At 55.1% G+C, this 12,387-nt stretch overlaps 1 protein-coding gene and 1 long non-coding RNA gene across 27 annotated transcripts in view; one reads left to right on the forward strand and one right to left on the reverse strand.

Moving 5' to 3' along the window:
* The window catches only part of TNS3 (tensin 3), a 260,591-nt gene that overhangs the window by 80,512 nt on the left and 167,692 nt on the right, over positions 1–12,387 (reverse strand). For all 26 annotated transcript variants that reach the window (XM_023639034.2, XM_023639038.2, XM_023639036.2 and 23 more), the window contains one exon: positions 1,024–2,277. In XM_023639034.2, the coding sequence (XP_023494802.1) occupies positions 1,024–2,277 (1,254 nt within the window). The remainder of the gene's footprint in view (positions 1–1,023; positions 2,278–12,387) is intronic.
* Positions 6,966–8,881, forward strand: LOC111773145 (uncharacterized). Its single transcript, XR_002807368.2, has 2 exons — positions 6,966–7,180; positions 8,142–8,881. It is a non-coding gene; the product is annotated as an uncharacterized lncRNA (long non-coding RNA).

Consider the following 12,387-nt stretch of genomic DNA (forward strand, 5'->3'; position numbering starts at 1 on the left):
CAGTCTTCACATTTACAGCAGGGCCCTGGGAGCCAGCTGATGCCCCAGAGGCAGACACCCTAATACAGGAGAGCCTGGCCTCATGTGGACACCACACTCTCAGCCCTGAAGTGGCCTCTGGGTTCTGTTCCCTGACTGATAGCACGCAGGCTCCAGAACGCAGCCTCCACCTCCCCAGACCTCAGGGGCACCCAGACTTGGATGTCGGGCCTAGCCCATGCTCTTCCTGCAGAAGCTTCTAGATACACATTCTCCCTGCAGCCTTTACACGCCACTCCCTGACCCAGACACCCCTACTCTGTTCCTGCCCCCCTCTGCCTGACGGGTGTCCTCCCGAGTCGACCTGGCCAGCTCTGCAGGGGCCACAGCCTATGCCTCCCCAACACAGAGAACATGTCACAGACCCAATCACAACACACCCCTCCACGTTCATGCAGCTGTATACCCAGAGCTCACTGCCCATCTATTACAGCCACCTCCAGCCTTCCCAGGCCTCACAGCCAGGCAGGAAGGCCCAGGCCTGGTTTCCAAACCACTGAGTCCTAGAAAGAAGGGTCCTCAAAGTCTTGGCCTCCCTGAGTCAGCACGGCCCCTACTATTGCAGAGGTGCACACAAGGTCCCCCACCAGGCCTGCACCCCGCTATGCTGGGGCCACTGCTGGGCCCTGGAGCCTGGCCTGTGGCTCTGGATTCTTGCTGCACTTCCCACCACGGGAACCTGCTCCTCCGATCAACCCTACCTACTGCCCACCCTCCACCACTCACAGGCTCCTCCACCCTGTGGTTCGCACAGCTGTTGCCCCATGAACAGCCTCTGGGCTCCCTGCGTGGCCAGATTACGGCTATCTTATACACTGGGATGCTCAGTCACTTCCCTGTCCCCACAAAGCTGTGCCCAGGGGCCCAACTGTCCTCTTCATTCTCTCCTCTAGACCCAGAGAAGAGCCCAGCACTCTCCCATGAAGCCCTGTTCCATAAACCACAGATGCAGGTAAGTATGCATCCGGTGGAACGCCAGCTCACCTTGCCGTGCAGGGGCCCTGCTCGGGCCTTCTCCGGTGTCCTGAAGGCGGCCACTTGCGCGGAGCCCGCCTCCCATGCTGTCCGGGGGCACGGGGCCATTGGTCTGGCCGCCCAGTGTGTTTATGTGGGTGGGGATGGGCTCGAAGGTGGGGTCCAGCTCCAAGATCAGCCTGTTGAGCTGCTCAATAGACTGGTCTATGTCCAGGGTGGGCGAGCCGGGGGAGGGGTCTGCGCTCTGCTCCAGGCCAGTCCCATTCATGACTTTGACATCTGGAAACCTGGGCTTGAACACTTTGCCGGGAGGAGGACGCTGTGTGTCAGGGGCATGTGGCCCGGGGCCTATGCCCCTCTGGACAGCCACTTTGCTGCTGGCCCCTCGGGTAGGGGTGACTGGGACCCTGGGCTGGGCCTGCGCTAGGATGGAACTGTCTGCTGGGCCACGGCTGCTGAGCCTGGCGTCCCCATCGGGGGCGAAGCTGTAATGGTGAGCGGCCACCATCTGCTGCTGGCGCACCCAGGTCTGCGTGGAGTAGCTGCCCTGCCCATAGGCCGGCATCTGGGGGGACACGGAGGGCTTCCTGAGCACAGGCTGTGGCTGCTTGGGCTCGCGGCTCCCAAAAGCCCGCTCCCGTTCATACAGGGTGTCCACACCAAGGCCCAGGTCTGGGGCAAGGGTGCTGTGTTGATCTTCACCAGTGCCACTGCCAAATCCATCAGACAGGAGGGAATTCTGGCTGCTCTGGTGGCAGGTGAAGGGGCCCAGGTGGGCCGACTGGTGCCCCTCCGAGGAGGACAGGGTCCCAATGCTGTCCACACTGTGCAGGTCATGGCTGGGCATCTCGTCGTCCAGGATGTCCGTTTCCCGGTCCTTCGGCGTTGCGTCTCCATTCACATGGACCTGGGCCGGCACAACATGGCGTGTCCCGCTGTACTTGCTGTGAGCATCGGTCATATCCTTGAGGGGGCTTCCAGAATCCTCTAGGCCAAAGCCACTAAGCAGCTGATCCAACTCAGCCTTCTCCTGGGGGCTCAGACCCCTCTTGGGTCCTGGAGCCAGATGCTCCTCTGTCCTGTCGGTCCTCACCGAGGCGGTGGAGTGGCCCGAGTCGCTGCTGACAGAAAGCGTGTGGTCGCCGTGGTCTGGGCTGCTGGCTGGGATGGCCGGGGCACCCCCTGGGACGCTGGGATCCGAGGCGCTTTTCTTCCTCACCTTGGCATAAAGACTGCCGTCGACAGGGCCCTGAGTGTGCAGCACTGGTGGGGGAGAAAACGGGAGAGAGACTGTAAGTCAAGGATGACACGGGGCTTCGGGCTCTTGGAGTGGGTGGGTGCATCAGTCTAAACAAATAAATGAATTCGTAACAGATAACTTATGGTAATTAGGGCCACACACTCCTCTAGGACCCCAAATTCTATATATGTCAGCAAAGTGAATGCCAATGATAAGCAACTTGAATAATCAAACAGCTTCAGGCATCAAAACCCTTTCTACCTTCTTATGTAAGGAGAATCATCATTTAGAGACTCTTGAGTATTCTCATAATGGGAGTCATCTTGCCCCAAGGGCTCACTGTTCATTTCATCGTTAGTTTGAATTTGAGCACAGCTCAGCTCATAAATCCCCAAGAATCGAGAATAGACTGTGCACATAAGACAAGGGAGAGCTTCTTTCCACTCACACACCTGTCAACATCTACTGGGCCTCTGCTACAGGCCCGGGTAGCAAATTCTTATTAAGGGGACTATCTGACTTACGAGCCTGCCATCCTCTCAACCTTCTGAGACCTGCTAAAATCTAAATATGTAACTCAATGAAAAGAGAAAGCGGAGGAACTGGTCTCGGGCCTCCCCATTAATGCGGCATCTTTGAGCCGCAGGTACACGATGGCCGTACGGCAGGACACTGAACACCTGAGGCAGATCTTTGTGCACTGATCTGCATACGTCAGGACGGTCAGGAAAACAAAAACGTGGGCAGGAAGAGCAGAACCCTCTGCTACTATTATTAATTAGAGCTCTGGCTGCACATTCAGTGGATCCCGAGCCTCAAACTGCTGAGGGCAAAGGACAATCCCCCGGGTCACAGTGAAGAGCTGGGAGAGGCAGCAATGGGCGGGCAGGGGGAAGCCTGCAGTCAGCACCGCCCCAGCCTCCCCCCCCTTCCTCTATTTTCCTGAAGGTGAAATTGCAGGCATACCACAGCAAGGGAGCTGCTGACAGGTGACCCACGCTGTTTGGCCGAGCCCACGCATCCCAGCAGAGGAACCTGCCCTGAGCACCTGGCTCCAGCCCCGGTGTGCTGGGTGCACTGCCGCGGTGAGCAGTATCCGGCCTTTTTGAAAATGCTGAGGAGACAGGTCAGGGCTGAGACCTGTGGGGTATTCCGGGGTGCTGTGCAGAGAGCAAGCACGACCCTAGGCTGCCTCATTTCAACTGCACCCAATGGGAGGCATGAACAGAAATGGCTACAGGGAGCGGCCAACAGTGGGGTACAGTCCTGTATGGCACCTCAGCGACCCTCATCCTAAAGTAGAGCCTAATGGGAGGGCTGGGGGAGAACTGATAGACAAAAAAGTGTATTTAAGCCAAGGCTTCAAGACAGGCAACTGTGACTGAGCTGCTAGGCAAAGGGTATGTGCTGGATTCAGCCAGGTGAGTAATTCACAGTGAGGGTGTCTGAGACAGCTGGGGTTTACTGAGCACCTCTTACATGGCAGGCAGTTAGCACATTTTCTCTGATTTTCATAGTATGGCCTACCTAGCAGACTAGACGTTGTTATTCCTTCTTTATAGGAAAAAACCTGAGGCTTCATGAATTCAGTAACCTGCCCAAGGTCAGGCAGCTGCTGGGCAGTGGGGGTGGGGACAGAACCCAGGTCCATTGGCTCTGACACCCGGGCCCCGCCGCCCAGCACTGCAGACCTGCACAGAGGGCACCGGGAGAGCACACGCCCTGAGACCTGTGTCAGCGCTCCCCCCTGCGAGCAAGGTGGCGTTGAGTCCCGATGCTCTGAAGGCTCAGCGAGCGACCCCGGGCCAGGTCAGAAGGGGCGCAGTGGAAGGCCTGTGGGAGAGCTCGGCAGGTCAGACAGGAGGATCCCGCAAAGACTGCCCTGAGTCACAGGTCCAGCAACTGCCACCTCTACAGGTGTGAAAGTGCAAAATGCCGCACATCTGCGAGTCACTAGGTCACACTTTAGGACGGCGCTGGCTTGTGCAGGAGGCCAGCTCAGGCATCAGACAGGTGCCAGTTCAAATCCTGCTTGTACCCGACCCGCCCTCAGGCCACCAACCCATACGTTCATCCTGACCTTCACCTCACCAGACGTAAAATGAGGGTGTGGGCATGCTCCACGTGGAGGTTTGACATGGGGATTAAAAGACAGCACACAGAAGAGTGTCTTTACGGCCGTGGGGAAACACCGGCTTAACTCCACTTCTGGTAGAGTCTCTGTCACAGGGAAACCCAACCCCTGCCAGACCTGGTGCATCACATCTTTCTCTTCATTCTGCAGAGCGCGCGAAGGAGAGGGTGCGGCTCTCACCCATGGTGTCTGCTCCATGAGAACCACACACCCCACCACAACGGAGGGCGGAGCAGCGCCAGTCCCAGGTGGCCTTCTGGCCAGAGGACAGACCAGTGGGCGGCGCAGCCAGGGAGGGATCCATGAATTCTAGAAAGAGAGTTCATGCTGTGAAGACTGTGCATCGATGACTTCCATGACCTTCTCCCCAAATCTGAATCGAAACGAACTGGCACATGACTTAAAAAAACACAGCCAACGAGTTGTACCAAAATTTTCTAATTTAAATTAGGGCATTGCCCAAAAGTGCTTGTGACTCATCTTGAGGGAGAGTCCCGTGGCTAGCCCCATGCTAAGAACGGTCCATAAAGGCCTCCATGAAATGGTAAAGGACAGCATATTCCCTTGGCTGGGGAGATATGACTAATCCTATTCTTATCATTTTTGTTAGTAGTAGAAATCTTAAAATAATAAATGCATTGAAGACAGCACAATTACATTGTCTCAGTGCTGGTTCGGTGCGAGGCCCAGTGCTGAGCGGTGAGGACCTGGAATCCCAGCCCTGGGCGAGCTCAGGGCACCTTCCATAGGGGCACAGCGATGGGACAGAGCCAAATGCCACCATGGACTTTTCTAAACTACGCACACAGACTACTCTCTACATCGGAAAATGCCCCCCAAAATATTCTATCTATAGGAAAAGAATATGAATCAACTCAGTGAATGCCCAAGACAGACCCGTCCAAACTTCTGAATCACTTTGTAGGAGCACAGATGTTCCCAAAGGCACAGGGGCTCTAGGGGGCTGTCCAGGGGCCTCCACAGACACCCTCTCTGCACCGATGCTCTGTGACCTTCTGGAGGAGGAAAGACAGCCTTGGAGGGAGGACAAGAAGGGGCCTCTGGTACCCACTGCTCCTACCCCGCATCCTCTGCAGGAGGAAGGACTCGACTGATTGTCATTTGGACAATGAGACACCTTATTCCCCCGTAGCCTCCAGATGGGATCCCGTTCTACATTTACTCTTTGCATTCCTGGTCATGACATTTAGACTGTTCAAGCCCCTGGTTCTTTATTTATAAAGTGGAATAATTATTCTTATCTTTCAATGCAATTATAAGAATGAGAGATTATATATACAGTACTCAGGTCATAGGCTCCTAGTAAAGGCAGCCGTAATTACAAAAAGCTCTTTCCGTGGTGGACCAGGCCCAGCATTCCCTCTCTGGTCCCATTTCCTCCCTGCCCGCTCTGCTGCTCCCTGACCACAGCAGGCACTCACCTGCCCCTGGACCTTTGTTTGTGCTGTTCTCTGCCTCCACTGCTCTCTGTCCTGGCTCGTTCCCTCACCTCTTGGAGCGGCCTTCCCCAACCACGCGTCCCCTGCTGGGTGTCTGTCTGTGGCAGGGAACTGTGTTCAGATACACTGCAGGTGCATCTACCGTCTCCTCCACGAGGACGCAGCTCCAGCAGGGCAGGGTTTTGCTCCACTTTGCTCCTGTGGGATTCTCAGCATTGGGGAACAGCCTCTGGCTCTGAGTGGGCACTGAGTAACTGAGAGGCTGAATGTCCTAGCTTATTCTCACACGACAAAACCTGGGGAGCTATTTTGGAAAGATGCCCAGCTGCCATAATAGGAGACAAACTATAAACAACCAACCAATCAAAAACACACCAACAACAAGGTCTGAAGGTGGAGATGCCGGGGCCCTCGGCCACTTGCAGGGCCTCCTCCTCAGACATCAAAGCAATCTGTCCCAAGTGGGTACACAGCCCACCACCAGCCCGGCCTCTGCGACAGCCGATGCTCCTCATGCTCCCGCTGGCGCCACAAAACAAGACTGGAGAAGTACCTGAGGTCACCCGATGTCCATCGGGCAGGCAGCGAGGCCAGAGGCCCGAGGGAAGTCTGAATATCGCCCGTCTGGCCACAGGGGCCAGGACTGGGGGTACAACAGTGAGCGAGGCAGAGCCCTGGCATACAGCGGGCACATACCAACCACACCGCATCTTCCTGTCTCCTCCTTCCATGTGTGAGACTGGCCTTCCCTGGTCAGACCCACACAGCTGCAGGGGCAGGCCGGGAGCACACCTGCCTCTAAAGCGCGCACGTAGAAAAGGGCCACCTTGCTCAACCGTGGCTGGTGATTTGTTTTCTGAGACCCCTGTGAACACCGCAGCAAGAACAAGGAAAAGAGCCACGATCCAGAACGAAACATCTGGGGGTCTTGGGGCATGGGGTCACTGCATGGCCAACGGCCGATCCTTCCACAAAAAACAAAACAGGAGCCCCACCCCCAGTGTGTGAAGCCCCCAAGGTTCCGGTCAATTCTTAAGGACTCCCTGATTTCAGTGATGGCAGAGTGCCCCTTATGACATCGCCTGGGTTTGGAAAGGTGATGCAGAAAGGAATTTTCAGAGAACTGATGTAGTCCAAATTCCGGTCTGAGGTCCCCAGTGAGGCTGTGGCTGGGGTCCCACTGTGGCCACCGGCCCCCAGCAGGGAGGGTGAGCCCCCTCGGCTGAAGGAGGCTGGGGCTGCAAAGCTCTGCGCCCTCTGGAATTCAGAGTGCTGTCAAAGATGCCTCTGCTGTGGGGTGGGTGTGGGGGCAAGGACGGAGAATTCTAGAAGGTGGAGTTTGGTTTCATCTGCCCCTTGAATCTTTTTGTATATTTAAAGGACATGTTTTAACTTTGTGCTTCCAGCTCAAAGGGTAGTTGGAATGTCTTGGGTAGCTGGAGTGGATCTCATTCTGCAAATTAAGACCCTGATCCCAGAATGGGGAAGTGACCTGCCTGGCATCCCACAGCTTTTCAGCTGCTGACGCAGATGGCCTTTGCCTGTCCCAGCCCAGGACGAACCATTCTCTCTGCATCCCCTTCTTCAGCCCCCACCCTACCGACCAGAACCAAAGGCCCCTTTCAAAAGGAGCGTGTGCGCTGTCTGGCAATGATTTCCCTGTGGCTAGGGTCTAGTTAAACATCAAACAAACATAAATATGGCACTGATTACTTCTGCTGAATGACACACCAGGGAGGTTTATCATCTGGAAAAGAACCAGAAGGAAGAAAATATAGAGTGGACATTCTTGCCTCATTAAAGGGTAGAGACCACAGGGACAGACTCCCCACCCGCCCCTGCCACCATGTGACCATTCCCTGCCCCCTCCACCCACCTTTGAAAGGGGGCTTTCCTACCAGGAGGGAAAGAGGCGCTCAGAAAATATTTCAAAAGTAATCCAAGGAAATGGGGAAGACCCAAAAAACAAGATAAAAACAACCTTCCTCTCCCGGCTGAACACAGATTAACCAATGCCCACCTGCGCTCGCAGGTGTGTGCACACAGGTGCAATGTGGATCAGCCAAAAGAAGGGCTGCGTCTCAGTTCCACCTCCTTCCAAGCGCCACCCATTCGGCCACCAAAAAAGTGTAGAACTGATCTGTATGTATTCAGTGGTCCCCTGGAGCTGCTCCCAACAAAAAATCGATTCAAAACAAAGAAAGGGCAAACCTGATGGATTTAGTAAGCACCTGGAACCTTCCTTCCTTCTCTGTACTGACTCCATGAATCTTCTCTTCTACTTTTGTGACAGGTCTGCGCAAAAAAACAACTTTGCATTTCCAACCAGCTAACAGCACCCTCCCTGCAAGTCTTCCACGGAGAACAACAGAAAAGTCCTCTCCAGGAGAGCACGAGAGCTTTCTCCGCTCTCACCCCGGCTGCCAGCATTAAGGGAGCTGGACAGGAGCACTGTGCAGAGGCCCCACTATGTGCTGGGGTCGGACCAGCCTGGGGAACTGGGAGAGGAGCAGGAGGTGGAGGGGCGGCGGGGACATTCCCCACACAGCTGACGGGTCAACAGAGGCAGAAAGGTGGAGCAGGACTGGAGGAAGGGCACGTCAGGTGTGCCGCTCACAGGTGAGCCGGGGAGGCTGTGTTCTCAGAGGAACAGAGGATGCCAGCAACTGCTCAGAGGAAGACAGGGGATGCCTGGACGGGCCCTCGCCTGCCGTCGGGCTGCCGTCCTAAAGACCAAGGCTCTTCTAAGCCCCTGCTCTGTGCCAGGACCCTCCCAGCTCCAGGAATGCACCTCGATTCAGGCCCAAAGCAATGCTGGGAAGCAGGGAGCGGAAAGCCCATTTTACAGAGGAGAAGACAGAGGTTCAGAGAGGTGGTGCTAATATTTAAGACCAAAAGCCGACTGAACAGATCATCTGGAATTCAGACCTACCTGGTCCCACTCCCAAGTCCACGCTCTCTGTTCTTTTAAAACGCTGGGATTCTAAACCTGACCCACCACATTCATGTGAAATTACAATTTAATTTTGGAAAGGAATTTGCCAGTGTTTTCTCTGCAACTTACACACACACACACTTCTCAGAAACTACGTAAGCCCTCTGTGTTTTCCTCCCTAACTCGTGAAATGGCTCATTATCTGGGTCAGAATCCTGCGTCTTCAACAGATGTGCTGACGGTCGCAGTTTTACGTCTGTTTCCTAGGCTGAAGCAGCAGGTGCCTGCCGAGGGCTGTGCGCCTCCATCCTTAGGACTGGGGAGCTCCAGCGCTGCCCCCAGGGACCCCTCAGACCCCGCCCACGGCACCCACAGCCCCTGGGGTCAGGAGCCCTGAGGATGAGACGGCTCCCTGCCTCCCCTGACCCACCACGGGACAGGCCGTTTCTCTGGACACGGCCCACTGAGGCCTGACGGTCATTTCTGCCTCCTGTGGCAGCCCCGCGTGAATGCACTCCAGCTCACCCTCCAAATGAGTCACTGGCCACCCAGCTAAACCAATTCACCAAGTCAAAACGTCTCCATAGCAGTCCCCCCACAAGTACCCACACAGGGTTTTCACAACCGCAGCCTTCCCAGGACCAGCGTCAGCACCACCTGCACCCACCTCCACAGCCCCGAGTGACGGCAGCCTCCACGGGCTCCACGCGGGGCTCTCCCTGACATTCTGGGGGAGAGCCCTCAGGAAAGGGCCTCGGGAGGGGAGGCTGTGAAGCGGCACCAGGAGTGATTTGGGGTGAAGGAAGTGTTCTGTATCTGGTTGTAGGGCAGTTTCAGGACAGAAAGTCAAATTCCTAGAACTTCACACTAAATCTTAGAGAGTGAATTTTACTGTATGTAAATTATCCCTCGATGCGAAAAGAGATCATGAAATCAAGACAGAAATAAGAGTCTCAATGCAGTGGGGCCACGCTGCCGTGGCTCCCCCTTCCGCTCCTCCTCCTCCCCCTCTCCCCGCGCCCCCTTCCTTCTCTCCCTTCTTGTCTTTCCTCTCCTCCCTCCCTCCCTAATTCCTTTCTCCCCCTCCCCCTCCTCCTCCCCGCTCTCTCCCTCCTCTGCCTCCCCCTCCTCACCTTCCTCCCTCTCTTTCAGGACATTCCTTCCTCTTCTTAGATTCCATAAGATGGTGGGAGCTCTATACTCCTTAGAAGAGCTGTCATGGTTCCTTTGCATCCTCCTTGTGGCATAAAGCTTGTTTTGACTTTTTCATTGGAGTGATTTATGAGCACATCTTCACTTTCTGGCATAATCTATCTGGGCTTGAATCCTGATTAAAAATCCTGACCACAGCTGTGTGACCTTGGGTGCGTTACCCAGCCTCTCTGTGCCTCGGTTTCCTTATCAGTAGAGAAGTCGCCTGGCAAGGGGTGTTCAATGAAAGCTGCCCCAGGATCACTGTGGCGATTCAGTGAGACCATTGGAAAGGAGCGAACACGCTCCTGCACCTCCCCTCCTGTCTTAGTGCTGGATTCCAGAATTCTCACACATTCATGTCTGTGTTCCCTCTGGGCCAGAGCCTGAAGAATGGTGTCCTGTAGCATCTAATTAACGACTATTCTTAACTCAGCCTACCTGACCTTATAATTTGAGAATTACATTGAGGAATTGCTTTTTAATAGAAATCTGAAGTGAAAGGATTTATTTTTTTTCACTTATCAGAAAGTTCCATAAGTTATCATCTGACATGACCCAAACCATCCAGGCATCCACTGTCCTAAACGTCCCCCTCCACAGCGTGGCCCTGTGGCCGAGCAGCCCACCTCAAGCTCTCATTAGCCACAGAACAGGGTTCAAGTTACATAATTTGTTCTGCCTCTGTTTCCGCAGAGACTGATAGCAATGGGACAAAAGCAGCAGCAATAAGCTGGCTAAGCGACTCCCATGGCCTCTGCATCACTTCACTCAGACTCACACCATCCAGAAAGGGCCCAGAACTTGCCTCTGCGGACCCAGAGGTCATGGGGGCCGTGCCCCATAGCACAGGGCTCAGTGGCAGGACGACAGGCCCCCTGTGGACCTTCCAACACACATCCAGGGGTGTCATCTCGAGACCATTTCTCCCGGACTTGCTACATCAGCTCTGACCAAGCAGTCTTCTATTGTAAGAGTCGACCCTACAGTGGGACCAGCCTGGCGCTGCAAGACGTCTCGTTGCGGGGGTATATGTCAGTGTACTGTATTGTGCAGAGGGGGCCCCCAGGGCTCCGGTCTCTGAGACAGAGAGATGTCCCTCACCAAGAGGGGCTGAGTGCGTGACTGACCCCTCGCCTCCTCTGCAGAGTGGGGAGCAGCGGGTGGCTTTGGTAGTGACCCAAGGGCAGCTCCTCCCTCTGGGCTGTGTGAGGGTGAGGGGTGCAGGCCCAGAGGCCCCACCCTTCACACTCAGGGGAAATGCCAGCCTGGATAGTGTCCTTGCGGGCGGCGGGGGGGGAGTCCTCCTATCTCACCCTGTCACACACCACACACGCAGGGAGCTCGCTGTCTTTCCCACGTGGACCTTTCTAACTGTAGCATTCATAACCTCTCGCAAAACAAGGTTTGTGTTTATTTTATTGCATAGGATTCTGCCTGTGCGCTAAGTAAATATTCCCCTGCATTTGTACTGAAGTATTTCCCTTTCCAGAGAAACTCAAGAGCTGAGAATGGGCCTTTGAAAATATTACCTTTAATCTACAAAAGCAGAGAAAAGGTAACTTTGATACATTACAGGGTTAGATGAAATGTGCCCTTTTCCTCTTATTTTTTTTTAACAAAAAGCAAAAGATGGTAATAAATCGCTAGAAACCACACGGGCGTGAAACTCTGGCTTGGGCCTCTGGACAAGGTAAACTGCATTTCTCTCCTCAGTTGGAGTTCCAGAAGTAACTCCATCCTAGCACGTAGCTCCTCCTGGTGAGCCTTCCCATCTTGAGAGCAAATGCCTGCCCTCGCCCCCCACTCCAGTCCCGCCCTGCACTGCCAGGCAGGAAGGTGCCCAAGCAGGATGGTGACTTGGTGGCTGCAGGCACAGGACCCTCACCTGCCAAGGGAGACAGCTGAAAATTGCTCCTTTGGAGCCAAGTTGAGATCTGAGCAGATGTTTTCTCAAAACAAGGCAGGTTGTAAATTCTTTGAGAAACATAGACTAGGAAAAAGAACAGCGAGAGCAGGAGCAGGGGCATTCCAACCAGGAAGGCTCTGCACAGAGCCTCAAGCCGCCTCTCGGGAAAAGGACACGCCCCTCTCCAGGACCAGCGTCTCGGAGCCGGAGCCGGGGCCACATGGATTCCAGCGCTCCTGTAGGTCCCCTGGGTGAGGCTACGGAATGCTGCGATAAAGGAGCCCTGGGGCTTGGTGTGGGGCTGTGGCAGGCATGTCCTGGCCATGGCGACTGTGCCCCAGACAGCTCACACAAACATGAGGGTGGGCAGGACCACTCCCGCCGGTTGGCACCTGTCCTATCCAACACCCCAACTCGGGCTCGTCATGCCGAGGAAACTTATCTTGGCAGCCTCTGACAGCACAGCCCTTTCGGGCACTCCTAGCTGCAAAACACATTTGAGAC

Source organism: Equus caballus, chromosome 4, assembly GCF_041296265.1.
Source record: "Equus caballus isolate H_3958 breed thoroughbred chromosome 4, TB-T2T, whole genome shotgun sequence".
Taxonomy (NCBI): domain Eukaryota; kingdom Metazoa; phylum Chordata; class Mammalia; order Perissodactyla; family Equidae; genus Equus; species Equus caballus.